Genomic DNA, 20,223 nt, shown 5'->3' with positions numbered 1-20,223 from the left:
CTGGGAATGGAAGGTTTGAGTTATAAGGAGAGGCTGGATAGGCTGGGACTTCTTTCACTGGGATGTAGGAGGTTGTGAGGTGAGCTTATAGAGGTTTATAAAATCATGAGGGGCATAGATTTTCCCTAGGTGGGGATTTCAAGACTTTGAGGTCATATTTTTAAGGTGAGAATAGAACTCCTATAGTGTGGAAACAGACCCTTTGGCCCAACATGTCCACACCGATCCTCTGAAGAATAACCCACACAGACGCACTCCCCGTCCCCTATATTTACCCCTGACCAATGCACCTAACCTGCACATCCCTGAACACTGTGGGCAATCTAGCGTGACCAATTCACATAATCTGATCATCTTTAGATTGTGGGAGAAAAACGGAGCACCTGGAGGGAACCCAAGCAGACACGGGGAGAATGTGCCAACTCCACACAGAGATCACCAGAGGCTGGATTCAAACCCGGGTCCCTGGTGCTGTGAGGCTGCTGTGCTAGACACTGAGTTGCCATACTGCCCCAAAGAAGAATGGTTTAAAAAGGACATGAGAGGCATTTTTTTTCTTTACAAAGAGAATGGTTCATGTGTGCAATGAACTTCCAGAAGAAGAGGTGAATGCGGATCCAGTTTACTATGTTTAAAAGATATTTGGAGAGGGTGCCAAGTGCAGGCAGGTGGGACTGGTTTAGTTTGGGATTATGGTTGGCATGGACTGGTTGAACTATCTCAATGCTGTATGACTCACAGTATTTAGATGATATCTTGAAGTGCTGTAGGATAAAGGCTACTGGCCAAGTATTGGAAAATGGGATGAGAGTAGAAAGTTTTGTGCTGACAGGCATGAACATGATGGGATAAAAGGCATCTTCTCATGCCGTAAAACATTTTGACAATCTAGTATGCAAAGCTAAATGGAATGACCCCAGTAGTTACAAGGGATTTAGAAGCTGTTAGTGTTAAGGGCATTGTAGGTGATCCAATTTTATTGCAGATCTTGACACCACACTTTAGGAAGGAATATATTGACCTTGGAGGGAGAACAATGTACTTTTACAAGATTGATATTTGGACTTTATGGTCTAAGTTAGATGGAGAGATTACACAAATTGGGCCTGTTTACTCTGAAATTAAAAAGGTTAAGGGGTGATATGATCAAAGTCTTCAAGATATTAACATGAAAAGATAAGGTAGATAAAGATAAATTATTTCCACCAGTTGGAAATTCTGAAACAAGGAATCACAGACTGAGAATTAGGGCCAGGCCATTCAAGTGAGATGTTAGGGAGCACTTCTGCACACAAAGTGTGGTAGATGTTTGGAACTCTTCTACAAACAGCAGTGAACGTTTGATCAGTTAATTTAAATCTGAGATAGATAATCTTTGTTAAGCAAAGCATTAAGGGATATGGGCCAAATGCAGGTATATGGAGTTAGGCCACAGATCAGCCACAATCACATTGAATGGTGGAACAGGCTTGAGATACTGAATGACCTAATACTATTCCGATGTTCCCATGCATGCATTGGCTCCTTTGACAAGAGTCCCTGCATAAAAAACAGCCTAATTTACATGATTAGATGTCTATCAGGTGGAGAATACTCCAGAAAAGGCCATGTTTAGATGTTGTTGAACTGTACCCATAGGAGAGTGAAGTAAGGAGTGCGGTAGAATAAAATGGGTGAGACATCTGGTGTGATCAGCACAAACTCAGAAAGACGGTGGAGGTCAGTGGGATACCAAGAGCTAGGAAGATGATGTGAGGGAGGGTTGGAGGGTAGTAGTGGCAGGGTGCTTTCATGCCGACTGGTTGGATTAGCTCCTCCTGGTCTAGAAGTAGTGCACTTACCTGATGGATCCAAGCTTTTCACCTACTTTGATCTATCAACTTTCTCAAGGCACAGGAAACCTGACCAAAGTAAGTTAAACATCGAAATCCTGTTTAAAGGAATGCAATGTCACTTCTTTAAAAGTTTTCAGTGATTGACCTATCTCCTGAGAGTAAATTGATGCGGCCTCTCTTAAATCTGCATGAGTTCAAACTAGTTATGTTTCTATTTCAGATTTTTACTATTTTACCTGCCCATCCAACCCAAACCAGCCATTATTTTTCTAAATTTTGCAATAACATTTGATTTCACTGAGTGACTTTGTTAGGTAGGACAGTTGAGTTGAGCTAGGATAGCTTACAACAACTCCCACTGAAAATTCAGTGACAAATGTGATACAATACAAATGAGTTCCCAAATTTAGTCTAGTAATATTAGCCTGAGTCAAAAATATTAACTTAGTGTACTTTTTCATTTTATTAATTTTGTAACCTCTATATGCTCTAAAATAAATGTCTTTTGAACAATTAGTTAATTATGTTTCTGCATGTTACATACTCATAAGGCCAAAAAATCCTGTCTCCAGATCTTTGGAGACCAGACGTGTGACAGAAGATTCATGTCAATATCCTGTGGAAAACCTGATATACAAATCTCCATGAGAATAGTTCATAATTTTCAACTTCTGATTAACAATTCTCCTGGCCTCCAAGACTCCAAGTTGCAAAGCAACAAGTGGTATATGACCATTAGAAAAGTAGCAGTTGCCCCTTTCAATGAATTTCCATTTTCCAGACACCTTCTCCATACAGGCATCATTTATTTTCAGCAGAAGTATCAAATAGGAACATTAAAATAGGATTACGCCAATGAGCCCATTAAGCCTCCATTCAATGTGATCATGGCTGGTTGAACACTTAATGGCTTTTTTAAACACCCAGTCTTCAAAGCCTTGTATTCACCAGTATTTTTCAAATTGTGCTCCCTGGTTCTAGACTCCCTAATGAGGGAACCATCTTGCCTGCATCTATCCTCTCTATCCATTTAAGTATGTTGTATATTTCAATGAGATCAACTTCGTTTTTCAAAACTCCAGAGAATATAGTAATGATGGAAAGTGGTGAATATCATATCATGACATCCTTACCATATCATACAACATGCCCATCTATTTTAAGGTGGATTTTTCAGGTATTGGACAAAAATAATGTAATTAGTTAGAATGTGAACAATTATCGATCTCTCATATTCTGTCTGCAATACATCTAGGATACTGGACATTAAAAGGTGCAATATAGTTAATTTTTGAACTAAGTTCAATTATAAACCTTTTCTAAAGGATATTGATGTATATTATCTCAAGAAGAAAATTACTTCCAGCCACCAGCATATTATTTCACACCAGAAGGTTCTTGGATTCCATTCAAATATCAAAGAGAAGCACAGAGAGAGAACAAGGGAGTTCAATTGATTCAGAGCAGCCCTTTTATATTGGCCAAATCTCAGTAAGACATTTGGTATTAATGTATTCACACAGTAATTATTTTATCATCATGTTGGAATTTTCCTGCAATTTTCAGCGAAGTAGGCAGCCAGCTAAATCTCCTGAATTTTTACTGCTTTGTATTTAGACATGCACATGTTTTAACTGTGGTCTCAGCATAAAGCTACTGTTTCACTCCAGGGTGTTTGTAAAACAATTGCTTTGTTAATGGAGCCTAGAATACAAAATCTTGCGAGTGACTGCACCAGATATCCTTTGAATTGTGTCGGAAATTAAATTATTTACTAAATGAAGCTGATAGAGGTTCTGCCAATTTAAGTTAGATGCAGAGATAGACCTGATTTAATATTTTTAGTGATGCCACTAAACTGTTTTAGAGCCTCAATGCATGAACAAATATAACAGTGTGTGCTTAATCACATTAAGTAATGACATTATTTATTGATTTATTTATTGTTGCTACATTACTATGGTTTTACAGCTTTTGTGGGTTGAGAAAGTTTTAAGTGGACATATTTTGGGAAAATCTCTGTTGGTAATAGTAAAACCAGGAATATATGAAAATATATTCTGCAATTTCACTGAATGACTTACCCTATTGTGCCCTTGCAAATATAGCCTGTTCTCTGCTTATAATCATTATCACCATAGTGTTTAAACCATCTGCCACTAATAGTAAGCAATTTCTAATGTTGAATGTAGCAAGAAACTGATGAACAATTAATATGTAGTTTTCTTGCCCTCTCTTTGATTCTATTCTGCGTATAAGCAAAATACTGTAAGAGGCTTGTCCTTGGATCTCCAAGGATCTTTTGAGCTGGCATTGGTTCATTGACACACAACAGTGCCATGTTTTCTGGTACTGCTTGTCCTCAAATGCAACAAATCAGCACTCCGGAAAGTTAGATGGGAAACAGCTTTCTCTCACATCTTACCTACATGTCTCAGAAGGGCTTACAGCTGTTCTAAGCATAGACCAAGCTCAAGCCTTGTAAACCCTGAGGTGACATCAAAGGATAGAGATCCAGTGATAACAGTTTCCACTCTTTTTTAACTGCTCTGTGTCTATAATGTTGAGCATTCCCGAGCAACATGAGTTAGGAAAACCAATCTTATAATCCCTTAGATACTCTCTCCCAACAATGCCCCCAAACTTCAAAAAACAATATTTCATTCAACAGCAGAGCTGAGTTTTCCAACTATGTATCCCCAGGGCCCCTCTTCGTGAGACTAGTAGTTTTATATTTTTGTTGGTAAAATGATTTGAGTTGTACATCCAAAATTTACAGAGATTGGGTTGAGACTGATGACAGGTTACCAGGCATGCCTGGTAACAGGTTCCTGAGAGCAAAGTTGGAGGCAGTTATCTAAAGCTTCATTGACCAACCTCCATATGAGTGGTTGGTGATGGTTGGCATTGGCACTGCCAGTGGGTATATCTGCAACACATGCAAATCTTAAATGTAAATGTTCAAATGCTGGTTCTCATTACAGTCGATCATCACTCAATATTTAAAAATAGCAGATTTGGGCTTAAAGCACCAAGCTGAGTGTCAGTGTGAAAAAAATCATGTCTTCCACCGTGACCTTGATGTATTTGATTCCTAGCTCTTTCCTCTTTGTTTTCAGAGTACATCTATTGAATAATATTGTGACCGGTTTGATCCTGGTGATCACAGCTGTCAACGTTTTCATCACTTCATTCTGGTTCAGTCCTCCCCAGGCCACGCTGGAGGACCAACGCCTCAGTCAAGTTGTTACCTGTACCAACTGTTAATCATCCTCTGCACACACAGTAAAACCGGCTGCAGAAAAAAAAATAAAGTACAACTGACCAAGTAACCGGCTCTAACACCCCGTTCTTTAGTTTGGCATCTTCCCATCGGCAGTGAGCGGATCTCGGTCTCTGTTGGTCACACACACTGACGGTGCTGTCCAGCGCGATGGCAATATCGCTGTTAGTCACTAACACTACACTCTAAAGCAATTAAAAATGTCGACAACGGCTGCCGTCTCCTTCGGGATAAGAATTCTGCGGGACTTTTGCATTGACTGAAAGCTCTGGGAACATAAAACGATGTCCACGTGAACCATCAAACTGAACCACTCTTAAAGGTCACCGTTAAAAGGACGCGGATTTCAACTGCTTTATTCTAAAACTGCACCTTGCGAATTAATTTACCACCGCCCTTGGGAAAGGGTTGATTACAGCAGCAGAAGCCTCTCGGAGTCTTAAATAAAAACCCAGATGCTGGAAGTCTGAAATAAAACCAGAAATAGCTGGAGAAACTCAGCAAAACCTGGCAGCTTCTATACAGCGAATGCAGCATTCAACTTCCTGGGCATTCAACTGATGAAAAGTCAACTGGACCCGAAAGCTTGACTCTGCTCACAGATGCCAAACCTGCCGTGTGTCGCCAGCTATTTCTGTCTTTGCATCCCGAATTTTTTGTTTTTTTTTAAATGGGGTTGGGGTAGAATGTACTGAGAGATTACATTTGGCAGTAAAGTTCAAGTATTGCAGACTCTGTTTAGTTTAATCCGCTTGTGAATGCATTCGGTTGGCCAGATGTGCGGAGAACATGCGTCCAAAAAGCGAATTTATTAGTCAAAACACTATGCTGGAAATATTGGAGACTGAAATTAAATGCTTGCAGATAGCGAATCCGGCTCATCAGCCTCCCAACACCTTTCCGTTCAACGTCTTTGCCCAACAGAAGTTCTCTCTCCTCCCATGCTGTCTGACCTGCTGAGTACAGTTTCTATTCTGATTTTATTGTCAAGTTTATTGGTTCCTGTGATTTCAAATGGGAGCGCATCTCACGTGAAATTAACCCAAAGTCCTCCAAAACCGCGCATGCTAGTGGTTTGAAATAAAAGCAGAAAATACTGGAGAAACTCAGCAGGTTAGGCAGTATCTGTCGATAGAGAAACCGTTAATATTTCGAGCTTTGGTCGGAATTTCGGAACTGAAGAAGAACTTTGAAGAAAAGTCATGATGAATTCCAAACATTAAATCTGTTTCTGTCTCTACCTGGCTTTACTGAGTTTCTCCAGCATTTTCTGTCTTTGTTCGTCGAACTGCTGCCAGGGATTATTATATCTGACGTCGGTGTAAGTTTTACAACGAATTTTAAAAAAGAAACCAAAAAGGCTTTTTTTTTAAGGATATTTAGTTGCAGAATTCTCTTTGCATTGATCAGTAGCAGCGATCCCCGGATTAACACTGAAATAACAGGCCTCTCCCGTGCAGCACCCTCTCAGTGCTTGCCACGCGTTGCTTGAGAGCCACATTTAGACTGAGCTGAAAATGTTCGAAATACGCAGCAGCTCTGACAGCGTCTGTGGAGAGAGATGAGGACCGTCTGATATTATCACTGTTCAGAGAGTGCTCCCCGATCAGCAATGCATCAACACAGAGAAAGTGTAGGCACATCAGAAAGTCATTGCTGCAAGCTTGTCGCAAGATGAGGTAGAACTGGAGCTCTTTCCGATTGAACATACCCTCGATTTTAGACCCAGAAATTGGTCGGTGATGTTCCGCATGATGATAGGACTGACATTATTCGACCCATATGAGATGTTTGAGCCAGATATCTGACTCACTGAAAATTAATTTGTTTTGTTTTACTTTTGCTTGCAGATTTTATTTTAAGACCTTTGATACAAATAAGAAAGGGGCCCTACAAATAAAGTTTTGTCCAAACTGGAGGTTGATGAAGGCGCACACTGCATTACTGAAACTGCTAGAAGATGATTAACAGGCGTCAAGTTTGACATTATGTATTCTAAAGGACTGGGATATGGGTCGCTGTTAGTATTGCTGTTTGAGGAGTGTCTAGGCCATAAACAACTGACATTATGGAACATGGTCGCGGGCAAGTTTAAGAAGGTAAGTATTTTAAAAATAAATGAGTATCACAGAGTCACAGCCCCAGTCGTTGGCCATTTGGCCCATCGTGTCTGCGTCTGCTTTCCCAATGATTGCATCAAGATGGTGTGGCTTGTATTCGACCAGGTCATCCACACAGAGCAGCACATGAACAGCTTCTTTACAGGATCAGCTAACTGGGAAAGAATCATTCTGTCACTGAGGGGAAAATATCCAGTGTCCGTTCAGGCAAGTTCCACACAGGGGAGGGGGAGGCTAGAGTGCTATGCTCTGTTTTCAAATAGTCGTCCCTTAACAGTACTCGGGAAAACCAAAGTCTGATTGAAATTCCGCCCTCTTAATCCTCGCAACAAAATTCACTTCGGATTAAAATAAAATCCACGGATTTTAGTTATGATCCCCAAGGGGCTATCTGATTACAGGATTCCCAAAAGCATCATAATTTCAAGATGTACCTCTCCTGGTTGCTGTGTGTGATTCCCCCTCCCTCCCCCACTGACTGGGAGGTGTACGTGCCCGCTTGGGACATATGGCGCTAGCGACTGAATTGGCAACTCGGGTTTTTTTGGGGTTGCTCGCTGCTCGATCCATCACGTTAGACGTCAGCTGTATCCATCGTGCCGACAGGTTGTGGAGGCTGTTGATGTGGGAGCCGGTGGAGCACGTCTCTGTTGTTTCCCTCTTGCTGCCTGTTGGCTGAGATTTCCGTGCCCTGTGTTTGATGTTGGCACAGTGCTCTGCTGCTACCCTGCTCGAGATGCCCGGGAGCCTCTCCTGCCGCTAATCCAGCCAGTCACCAAGACCCGAGTGCTGTGCACAACCACAGAAGCCTGGAGGAGACGCGGCTGTCTCACTGAGCTCTGCCCCAGGAGAGAGCTGGGGGGTGGGGGGGATCAGAGACCGTGTCTCACACGGGAATGGGTGCGGGGCAGTCCGGCTCGGTATCACTGCCCTACCCCGTCCGTTCAGCCACACTGTCAGCGTGCGGGAATAACCGGAGCTGCTGATCACCCGCAAGTCCCGAGCATGTATTCAAGCAAGACGAGTTTGTGAGACGGGGCATCTCGGTCATATACCACAGACTGTGCCCTCCAGTCCCGGAGGAAAGAACAGGATCAAGTGGTCGATCCCGTTTCCCCCCGCCGTCAGTCAACACCGAGCCCGCTGTTGTTACAGTGATAACCTTGGACAGGGAGGTCTGAGGTGCTGGAACTGGGATGGGATCGCAGCACTCCAGAGAGCTCGACATCTAACATTGCCTGGCGTCTGTTCCGTCCATTCAAAGTCTCTATGAAATGGAAAATCGCGGGATCGCCAATATTCTCTATTACTTGATGCTGAACGCACCGCTTTTGCTCTGTGTTAACGGTGAGTAAACTCAGGCAGTATCTCCTTCACTGGAGAGATGGGTGAGTATCAGTTGCTTTGCTCGGGATAAGATCACGGGGACCTACAGGCTGGGCAAAAAGCTAGTGGAAGGCACATCTGACTAAACGGCCCCGATGACCGGCAAAGTGCTGACTGCCCGTTGTGTAGAATTATGTAGTCCAGTTGAACCGGGAGCTGAAAATCCTGGGCGACTGCCTCAAAACACGCGGTCATTCAGCATTCTCGACTTTGAAGAGTTGCTGTTCTGTTTGTTCGGAAGTATTTGAATGGCAAAGTTAAAATATTCCGGCCGTGCAACACCCAGATTACAGACACTCCATTGTAATTCAGAGTTGCATTTGGGGATGAAATTGGAGCGAGCGGAAGGTTTTGCATGGGGGGGGGGGGAGATTTTAATTCGTAATGATATAATGTGGGTGATTTTATAATGTAGTTCGTGTGAGACAGAAACGAAAGACACTTGATGACTAATCGGGATTGGCTGAAATATTTCATACCTGTTGTGGACAAAGTTAAATTATGACTTAGATAAGAATTGAAACCATGTAGGTTACCCTCCAAATCCGCACCGCGCACTGATTGAGGGGAGACCACCAGACTTCGTTTTAATTTTGTTAACCATCGCATTATAATCTTCCCTGGTTTTCTTTTTCTCTGACAGCAAAATTTCTTGAAGTACCCCAGGATGTGATTGCTAAAGAAGGCGATGACATTGAGATGTCTTGCGCGTTCCGAGCCAGTGGGACCACCTCGTATTCGCTGGAGATCCAGTGGTGGTACCTGAAGCAATCCCCCCGGGAGATGGCACGCGGTGCCCAGGGAGCCAGGCCCAAGGTAAGGGCAAGAGTGGCGAACCTGGGTGAGGCAAAGACACTCACCTCCGAGGCATTTACCGAACCACTCACAACAGCATTAAGCTGAAGAAATCCCATTATAACAACGTGGCATTGACCGTTAATGATTGTGGGGTGGAGGGGGTTGGGGGGGGAAGAGGAAGAGAGCTAAGCTTATTTCCAGTCAACACCTTTACCACAGCTCACAATAGCTAAAGAGAAAGGATCCCGGAAAGCCAGTGGTAGAAATCTTTCTGTCAACATGAAATAGTACATTTCAAAGTCAGAGCAATATTTGAGACCAGCCGCTGCTGATAAAGATGCGACGAACTGCAGACTCCGCGGAGCTCACTGTGGCTTAAAGCTTGAGATGGAAACGCACAGAGTTGCCCCAGAGTGAAAATGCACCATCGCGCCAAATTGTTAATGTAGTAATAGAGCAGGAGTGTCAGGTTTAGGGTTCCTTGAAGAAAATCCAGCTAGGTGAAAATGTTATCGCTTTCAACAACAGTTAGGGATATGTTAGGATTTCAAACCCAATGCGGGCACAAGCTTATGGTGCTACCTGCCACACGCGGCTAACCCGTGAAGTCGAGTGCAGAACCTCTCGGGTGGGTGGGTGAGCGAGGCAATTAAGAGCCCGGAAAGCAGAAAGTCTGGGGTAAAAAGCCGCCCAGTCCCTTGGATTGAACCTAGTGTTCTCATAAGGGCAGACTTGTCACCGGCCCCACGGTGAAGGTATGGGGAGAGCGGGAGAATATCCGCGCAACAACTTCAAGAGAACCACGGCGGGATAGTCTCAGAATGGGAATCTTAAGGTTTTTACTCCGTTCCGTATTCAAGTGGTGTAAAGGCATTCTAAAGCTGTCTCCAAATCAGACAAGCTTCCCATATGAGAACGTCCCAGCCAAGATATCCGGAACAAAATAGGTATAGATTGGGAATCGGAGTCTCCCCTTCATTCTAGGGTTGGTCCAAATCCATCTCCCTTCTTCGGGCAATGAGACAGGGCTCTGGATTAGTGATGCTGGAAGAGCACAGCAGTTCTGGCAGCATCCAGGGAGCTTCGAAATTTCCCTGTTCCTTGGATGCTGCCTGAACTGCTGTGCTCTTCCAGCACCACTAATCCAGAATCTGGTTTCCAGCATCTGCAGTCATTGTTTTTACCTCAATGAGACAGGGCATCAATCTTGTGGGTAGTTTGGGGGCAGAGGAGAGTTCAACTGAAAGGCCCAGGTTTCTGTGACAGGGCGAGTTCAGTTTGATCCCTTTCAGTAATTTCTCACTGATGGAGAACCTGTCACACTCGCTCCCTCAGACGTGCATTAATCATTTGCAAATCGAGAAGATGGCAACACTGAAATATATCAATTATACGTTTGTAATTGCATCAGTACACTATTATGTATAATACAATTGAAAAATTCCAATGTGCTGGCAATCAGCGGCGTTAATCACATTACAATTGCTGATGCTACACAAGCCTAACTCCAGAAGTGATAAAAACGGGCTGGAATCGGAACACTGGTTAAATGCATAATTTATGGCACATGGCAATCTAAATTATCGGGGCGGGGGGAGATCAAGATCAAGAAATGACATTTCACTCTTGTTTCTAATAACCTTTCCCTCCTGCTCATGTCTGTCAGAAAGATTTAAGTTTCAGTTTTGATTCCTTAGCCTGGGGGATTTGATACAATTTCTTTACTTGTTCCAGGTACCAATCAACAAAGATGCCACCAAAATCAGCGTAAGTGCTGCTTTCCAGTTCGTGCTATTAATTAACATGCCCCTGTTAGTAATCCTAAAAAAGCATTGCTCGCCCATCGCTCGCCACAGAATATTGTGGGGACGAACGAGCCACATTGGCGACGCTCATTCGCTGCTCAGTGCTTACAATAACTGGGAACACGCTGGATTCGCCTATCTACAGAATCCCTGCGTAAAAACTAGCCGCTAGTAACCGCAGCGATATAAAGAGAAAGCTCATATCCTCACTTCTCATATACTTTACCATTTCATTCAGTTAAATAATTTTTAAAATGGCATAATTCAACCCAGTCAGTAATTATTTTGCACTATTATTAAAACTATTAGTTTTGTAAAAAAAAAATGAAAAGTATATCCTATATTTAGTTTCTTTTCCCTAGACTGGACCATTAATAGTGTTGCATTACAGGTTTAATTGTTAATTTACTTTTTTTGCTCTTCTCATTGTTCATGCTGATCGCTGCCTAGTTTATACTGTTTCAGTTCTGTTTCTTGTGTTGAGGCTGATCTTATGCTCGTGTGTTTGGAGCCCCTTGTTCTGATCCAGGCTTTTGTTGCCTACAGACTGTCCGGGTGATGGGCAATGACATTTCGCACAAGCTGCGGCTCTCTGGCGTGAAGAAGGAGGATGAGGGTGTTTATGAATGCAGAGTAACCGACTTTATCGACGACGAAACTCAGGAACACAAAGCCCAGGCCACCTTACGGGTCTTAGCCCGCTACAGCCCGGAGATGCAAGCGGCCGAAGCTGTCTCCCACATTCAGAGTAACGGACCCCGGAGGGGAAGCGTGCATTCCACCTCGGTACCGGGCTCAGACAAGAGGCGAGTGGCAGAAGCAGGCCCTGGCAACGATACCGTCTCCTCAGCCAGTCCCGCCTCTGTCTCCCCACCCCCAGGCAACGCAGCCATGATTGGACAGCACACCTCCGGTAAGTTAGCTTACATTGCCACCGTGTGGGCACTCGCCCTGTACAAGCAACAAAGGTCTAATGAAAGCTATTCTGTTGTTATGTATTTCAGCAAAGCAGCTACAAAGTAACTTTTTCTGCAGCAAAAAAAGACCTAAAGCATGCATTATTCACGAGTGTGTGTGTGCGCGTGCGCGCTAATCAAATTAATGCAGACAATTGACAAAACACTGTGCTCGAGATTTGAAATGTGAATGGACAGGCTCAACAGGTCTGGTAGCACCGACGGAGAACGTATCAACTCGGCGATGTTTCGTCACAAATCAACTAAGCCGGGTTTCTAAATGAGTTCGCACATGCAGGTTATATTATATATATCATAACCACAGAATGCCTCGGTAAATGCTGCTACCACGTCCGCAATTGTCGAGATTAACCAGAGTGTGTCTGATCACATTGCCACCGGTTTGCTTAAGGAGGAAGCACTTGGTGTTTTCAATTTTGTCTTTCACAACTCCAGGGCTTTACAGAATACCGCATTTCATGAAGTACTTCGGAAATGTGGCCATAGAGTAGTATGTCAAAGGTATATAGGAAGAACTCACTGTAAGTAATCTAATCTAATCTAATCTCCCAAAAAAGCAATGAGTTGTTAGTCTGTTCTAGTTGGGTTGGGCAGAGCGTGAGGGAATTCCCCTGCTCCTCGAGTGCAATGGGATCTTCTACATCCAGCTGGGGGAGCATATGTGGTCTCAGTTTTAGGATTCAACTGAAAAATGGCAGCTCTGTCAGTGCAACACTCCCTCAACACTGACAGCGCCAGGCTGATTATATACTGAAGTTTCCGGAGTGTGACTTGAACGCAGAAGTGTTTGATGTAAAATTACTACCATTGGGCAAAGAATAGCACTTATTCGCCTGTTTGGAATTTTGCCTTTTAAAATTACGTCAATTACTTTCAAATAACGATTTCACCAATAAATTGACTTTTTTGTTTTTGCAATTAAGTGGTAATAATATTGATTACTGAATATTTGGAAACTTGCAGAAATGATGTACTAAAAATTAATCAAAGGTATTCGTAGAAAACATCAGCATGTGTTGAAATTCCTTAAGGAAACAAGGCAGGTGGATTTCTTCTCCCCAGGGACACAAATGAGCCACATGGGTTTTTACAGGAATCCAGTAATTTCATGGTTACCATTACTGGCTTTTTATTCCTGACAGTTTTCATTCAATTTAGTTTCTACAGTTGTGTTAGTAGGGTTTAAACTTGAATCCAGCAACATAGCCACTGAGCTACACTTTAAGTGGGGTGAGGGGGGAGCCTTTTATGATTGTGACCAGTTATCATAGAGAAGGAGGGGCAGCACAGTTTGGAGCTGTAGAGAGTCACTACATCAGGAAGATGCAGCACACCAAGTCCACCCATTTTCCCTATAGAATAATGTACCCTTTACGAGCAACAAAGATCTAATGAAAGCTATTCTGTTGTTATGTATTTCAGCAAAGCAGCAACAAAATAACTTTTTTCTGCAGCAAAATGACCTAAAGCTATGCTAAACTGTGTGCATTGAATTGTCAATGGTTATGAAAGTGACTATCAGTGTCTATAGCACAGGATCATTGCAAGCAGCCACAAAGGATTTACATGATATCAACTTGTGTGCATTACAGACATGCATTGATCAGCTTACTGAGATTCTGTGAACGTGAGCAAGCCAATTGATTACCTTTGGCAATACAGCAAGACACATTGAGACAGAGACACCAGTTTTATTAAAACATTGGATTAAGTCAATGGCACACATGTTGCTTTGAGGGTGTCTACAGAACATAAAATCAATCATATCAAGAGGACCAGTTTCAACTCTCTCAATGTGCAAACGATGTTTGGCAACAATCAGAAAATCTCGAACATTAAATCTTAATATGCAGAAAGTTGGTACAGTGTTTTTCTCCTTCATCAGCCACCTTTGGCCTCATAGGGGATATAATCAAAATAATGGATGGTTTCTGGATGACAACATCAACCCTCTGTTCTCTTGCTAACAATCCCTGTGATTGTACACAACAGGAGCAGTGGAGTTCCACAGCAAGGCATAGGGAGAAGGCATCAACATATACAAAGCATGGTGTGTGCTGCCTGATCATGTCATGAAGGATAATGTAATATTGTCTAGACCAGATGTTAAAAACAGTTGTATCATGATGTGACATTCATAACTTTACATTTTAGGAAGGGTAGGACTTTGACACGTGTGATGACAAGACCCTTGTGTTCAGATGGAACAAGAAAAGCATAGATCAGATGATGAATGTTGGCAGCATCTAGAGGAATTCTCAGTCATTGCTGCAATGATAATGGGAAGACAGATCACCTTTGAAGTCTTTGACATAACACATGCAGCTTTAATACTATAGCCTGAATTCCTTTTCCCATAGATATAGAAAGAGACATTCATAAAATTGTAGAATCATATAGTATAGAGGAGACCTTTTTGCCCATGAAGTTAGCACCAACAAAACTCCTCTACATCTACATTAGTCCTATTTCCTGCACTTGGCCCATAGCCTTGAACATTATGACATTTCAGGTGCTCATCCAAGTACCTTTTAAAGTTTGTGATGCCTCCACCTCAACTACCCTACCACTCTCTGTTTGAAAATAAATTTCCTCAAGTTCCATTTAAACTTCCTGTCTTTCATTTTAAAATTATGCCCCCTTGTTATTGGCCCCTCAACTAAGGGGACCAGATGTTTTTTATCCACCCTGGTCCTTGTACTCTTATACAACGCCATCAGGTCCCCTCTCAGCCTTCTCTGCTCTAAAGAAAACAACCCGAGCTTATCCAGTATCTCTTCATAGCTAAAATGCTCCATCCTAGGCAACATCCTGATAAATCTCTTCTGCACCCCTTCCAGTGCAATCACATGCATCCTATAGTGTGGTATTCAGAACTGCACACAGTACTCCAGCTATGGCCTAATCAACATTGTGTACAGCTGGAACATAACCTCGCTGCACTTAGAATTCAATCCATGACTGATAAAAGCAAGAGTCCTATATGCTTTCTTAACTACTCTATTAATCTACTCTGCCACATTTGGGCATTTCTGGACAAGCACCCAAGACCCTTGTGTCCCTTTGAGATTCCTAGTGTCATGCCATTCATTGAGTACTTCCTTGTTTCTCAATTAATTCTCTCAGTCCATTATCCATCCCACCATATCAACCCTCTTTGCCTTTACTATGCTAGTAAGTCAGCACTAAATGTATGCATCCTTCCCTGTATGACTAGTCTCTTTGAATGTCAAAGTACCATTTCAGCATTTGATTTGTCTTCAGATAATAGTTGCAAAGAATCACAATTGTGTAAATCTTTCCTACTAGTGCTTTTCCTCAATTCTAGTATTCTTGTTCAGTGCCACCTAAGTGATCTTGCTCCCAATGTTGTATAAGCAACTGAGGTGGCCCTTGCCTCATGTTGATTTCTTCTTGTTCGGTTTGTGTTGTCTCCCTCCTACCAGCAGTGTTGTTCAGTAAGGAAGATAGTTTACACTCCTGGCAATATCCTGTAATTGTGACTCAGGTGATCCTCTTTACTTTCTTCTTCATTAGCTTCATCCTCTATGCCATTGGTTTCTGTGATAACTCTGCAGGAAAGGAGAATAGACTTTAAAATTGAGTGGGCGTTACCCCTATGAGATAAAGTTGTTCCAAGATGCTGTCAAATTTGCTACCTTCCACTGTCAAATCTGAATGCTCCCTGACTTCCTGCTTCCTTTTAAACACTTTCCCTGTAAGGGAATTCTCTGTCACTTTTTGAATATAATGCCCCAATTAGTCCTACAAGAATATAGAGTAAATGAGGTTAACACTCAGCAGTAAAAATAATTTGATAAGTGACACAGAAGTGGTTGCATAATGACTTTGGGAAATATTAAGCTGGTAGACTTAAGAAAAACAGAGCCATTTTAAATGAAAAAGCTTTGTAAATGGCTAGTTATGCACACGTTGATTCAAAGTGGTAGAATATATTAGTGTCTGAGTAGGACCCTGAAGGAAAGTAATGTCTGACATGTTATCTTGTATAATGGTCTAGGGCATTGTCTACTGTCTCAGTGGTGAGAGGTTTGCCATTTATTGTCAGTGTCATCTATTCCTGGGTTACCTGATGATATTCATACCCAGGTCTGCTCCTTTTGCCTTAAAGTCACCTTTTGGAGAGATGGAGACTTCAATTAAGTTATGTGTTCTTTGGATTGGTGCTAGAATCAGCTGTTGTTTGGCCCATTTGTTGATGTTGTCATACTTCTTGAAATATATAATAAAAATATTGTTAAAACTGGTAGTGAAGTCAAGTGACAGTGAAATACTTATCCAGCTGTCCTACAGACTGCTGCTGAAGTATGGACATTGTACAGTGTCTTTAAATAACTCATATGAGTTCCTGTGCATTTCAGTTGGGAGGCAAAACAGTAAACACTTCCCCAAAGCTGAAATATCATATAAAAATCAAGATTTTGGATGCATTTCTTTCTATGCAGATATGAACTCCATTGGTCAACTATGGCAAAAATAAGTCATAAGATTGATCGTTTACTTTCAAAATTTACTTAAGTTCAAGATAGTGTACTGAAATCTATGGAACTATTTACAGCCTATCAGCAGATGAAGATGTATGTTATTTACTGTTATTTGTTAAAAGAAGGAAGTTAGAGTCATCAGAGCTAAGAGCTGAGCCTAGCTATTAGATTTATGACAGATGTGAATAAACTTCCTTTGAGAAATTGCTGTGCAATTCATTGTGGGCATCACAGCTGAGCCCAGTTTCTTCCTCACCTGATATCCAGAACTGATTTTTTTGACAAGTGTATCTCAATATTGACCCCTGTTGATTTTTCTCCTTTCTATCCCAGATGTGTTGAAGCCAGTTGTAGTAGCTGGCTGCAATCAGTGAACACCAAAAATCAAATCTAGAATGTCCCCAGGCTGTTTGACTCCATTCCACATTGGCCACATAGTTCAAGTGAGTCCACCAGGAAGCTAAAGTGATGCACTATTTAGAATAACATCTTATCTGCAAATGTTGGAGATAACTAACAACAAGGACTCTGATACAGAAGGGTTTTTCTTTCCAAATAACAGCAAGAATACAAGACATATACAACAAATAGAGGTGCTTTATATTTATTCTAGTTTAATTTGGATCTTGTGAGACCATTGCTCTGGTTCCACTTATTCAGTGATTCTCAAAGTGTGGTCACAAAAGTCCTCCAGGTAATCCGCGGGTTGATACAAACTTACTAAAGACACAATGGCCAAAGCCATAAGAGAAACCAAGACAGAATCCTTATTTGCAACACTCAGTGTGTCTCACAATCAATTGGCTCTTGCATGAACCATCATAAGCTGGTGTAACAACAATGCATGTATGTTGCAAGATCTATGTTGCTGTCACAACATTCAACAGTGAGATGAGATTTTTAACACTTCACAGGCTGAAGACAAACAGAAGAACTTGATGAATGTGGAGCTTAGCACAAGGCTGAATCTCTTCAGCTTCAACTCAAAAATCCTTCGTTTCTTGGCAAAAGCAGAGCCATTTTTCCATTGACTCTGATTTTTTTTGTGTGGTGGGAAGTGAAGTGCTTGGAGTAGGTCTGGCTGTCTGAGGTGTCCTTGAACTCATTAAGTGATTTACAGATTAAAACATTTGCAATATCAAATTGTTCCACTTCTCTCGGCAACAGAATCGCAAACTTCATTTTTTGTGAATCTACCATTTTGCCCTTGGCATTAGGAAGCTGATTTATCAATATAAATGCATTGTCATGCAAACTAAACAAGCATGCATACATGCAAGCACAAATGCAGTAACATTTCTGAAATGTGTAATTTGCTGTCGGTTTTCAAATAATAGTTTGGTGTTGAGACAATATTTATTCTAATCCTTTCAAGGCTGAGATAGTTCCAGAGCAACTTTTCTTCCAAAGTTAATCATTTTCACTGGAAATATGTAGTGATTGTGAGCAATTTTTAAAAGATGCTTCAGTTGATTAGTGCATTGGCCTTTCTCTTCAAATCTTGATTTGAATCCAGCCCAAGCTGCTGGCATGATTGTCTTCTTTCTACCGACTAATGGCCCCAGTTGTGTGTGTGTTTTTGAGAGTAATAGGCATTCGACACAAATATGGCCAAAGTTGAGTATTAATTGGCAATCAAAACTCAAAAAGGTTACACCGATGATTAATGTGAGAAATCAAACTTTGATACAGTAAGAATTCTCTTCTGACTTGCATTAAAGAAAAATAATCAAACTAATGTAATTGGAGCTTTATTCTGTGTCTGACATTATTCTAACTTAGGTTTCTGTGCTTGATACTAAATTGTTCCCATGGAAAGTACAACAAAATTCCAAGAAAATCCCTCCTGCTTCTCACTCAACCTCAGTATGACATTCATCACCTCATTAAAGTGGAACTAGCCAATAAGGCAAGGACCACCAGTCCTACTCCAAACACTTCACTTGCCACGACACAAAAAAATTCAGACTGATTGAAAAAATTGGCACTGTTTTTGCCGAGAAACTAATGTTTTTTTTGTCTGAGTTGAAGCTGAAGAGTTTCAGCCTCGTGCCAAGCTCCACATTCATCAATTTCCTCTTCTTTGTTTTCAAAGGCATTTACCCTTTTCAATATTGCTGTACAGTACTCAAAATGGATGATGTTGAATATGGAAATCTCAAGAGGAATAGAAACAATGCATTTATGAGACAGACTGAGAACTCAACAGCTTCTTAAACATTGTCATGCATTTGCTTTCTTCCAGATGGGAAACCAACGCAGACGCTAACTTCAGGTAAGGCAAATCATACAAGGTTGTTTGACTTCTTTGAAAATAACATTGTATGAGTTAAAATCTTTATATTTAGTTCAGCTAACGTAAATGCGTATGTTCTCTTCATTTTTGTATTGTGATATTTGTGTAGCCAAGCATTATTACTTGAATCTCACATTTTCAGTAAAGAAAATTTAGTTCTTTGGGATATCTGTATATAGGCATGTTCTTATGTCTGAATCCATTTGTTTATAGGAATGTTACAGATTTTCTTATAAAATATATTTATGTATTTATTCCAATTGAGGTACTTCATGTTTTAATCTGTCTTCCACTGTCACAACATTGCTATATTTTCAACTGCAAGACAGTGAAGACATTCTAGATAAGAGGAGCCTCATAGCCAGATCTCTTCCACATAAGATGATGTAATATTTCCATTTCGTGATACATCTTAGAACTGTCAAAATTGCAAAAAATAAAAAATGGCTCAATCAAGGCAAGTAAGTTAACCATATTATGTCTCTGTGCTGTGATTAGCATACATGATGCTCAGGTGACCAAGTGTCCTCCTTTCAGTTCTTCCTAACTGCCTATAAGGGCATTTTATATATCCAGGATATATTATTATTAAGGCTGTTAATTTACAAAGACTAAATATAAAATTCTGTTGTATGTAGATTGGGATTCTTGGATCTTTTAACTGTTGAGTTTCTCATTGTGTATTTCCATTTGGTTTGAGGCTACATGCTTATAATTAATAAGTCATATGCCATTTTCTTATTATTTATAATTTAGATTTAGATTAGATTACAGTGTGGAAATCTTAGGGATCTTGGGGATTGTTACTAGTATTTGGGAATCATGTACCATAATTCCAACCATTCTTCTACAAAAGAAAAATAAAATATTTTGAGAAAATTATATTTATTTGGCTGCTTTCATGGCTTCAGAATATCCCGATCCACATTACAGTCAACAAAGTATTTTAGATTTGTAGTCACTGTTGTAATATAAGAAAATATCACCAGACTTAATCATGATCAAGTGCAAAATACTTCTTTATATTTTGAAGCTGACCCAATATCTCAAAATAAATTACTATAAAAGTGAGTTATTATGATCTGTCTCACAAATGGAAATAAAATGTTGTTTCACTTCTGTCTATGCCAAAGCTTTGGAAATTTTTAGGGATATATTTTCATTCACTATCTCAGTCACAGAAATTTCCACTTTTAGAACACAAAAGAGAATTTAAAC

General features: G+C 41.0%; 2 protein-coding genes across 3 annotated transcripts in view; both read left to right on the top strand.

Annotated features, from left to right (window-relative positions):
- The window catches only part of LOC122558381 (ninjurin-1-like), a 41,020-nt gene extending 34,854 nt beyond the window's left edge, over positions 1 to 6,166 (top strand). The window contains exon 4 of the mRNA XM_043706889.1: positions 4,955 to 6,166. Coding sequence (XP_043562824.1) covers positions 4,955 to 5,102 — 148 coding nt within the window. The 3' untranslated portion in view covers positions 5,103 to 6,166. The remainder of the gene's footprint in view (positions 1 to 4,954) is intronic.
- A 1,649-nt stretch (positions 6,167 to 7,815) lies between these two features.
- vstm2b (V-set and transmembrane domain containing 2B) overlaps positions 7,816 to 20,223 on the top strand; it is a 66,392-nt gene continuing 53,984 nt past the window's right edge. The window contains exons 1-5 of one of the 2 annotated variants that reach the window (XM_043706888.1): positions 7,816 to 8,585; positions 9,268 to 9,440; positions 11,157 to 11,189; positions 11,774 to 12,140; positions 18,955 to 18,984. In XM_043706888.1, coding sequence (XP_043562823.1) covers positions 8,513 to 8,585; positions 9,268 to 9,440; positions 11,157 to 11,189; positions 11,774 to 12,140; positions 18,955 to 18,984 — 676 coding nt within the window. In that variant the 5' untranslated portion in view covers positions 7,816 to 8,512. The remainder of the gene's footprint in view (positions 8,586 to 9,267; positions 9,441 to 11,156; positions 11,190 to 11,773; positions 12,141 to 18,954; positions 18,985 to 20,223) is intronic. The other variant, XM_043706887.1, reaches the window with a different exon arrangement.

The sequence above is a fragment of the Chiloscyllium plagiosum genome, chromosome 17 (assembly GCF_004010195.1).
Source record: "Chiloscyllium plagiosum isolate BGI_BamShark_2017 chromosome 17, ASM401019v2, whole genome shotgun sequence".
NCBI classification, from domain to species: Eukaryota; Metazoa; Chordata; class Chondrichthyes; order Orectolobiformes; family Hemiscylliidae; genus Chiloscyllium; species Chiloscyllium plagiosum.
Note: the sequence above shows the minus strand (reverse complement) of the source record. Positions and strands in the feature narration are given on the sequence as shown.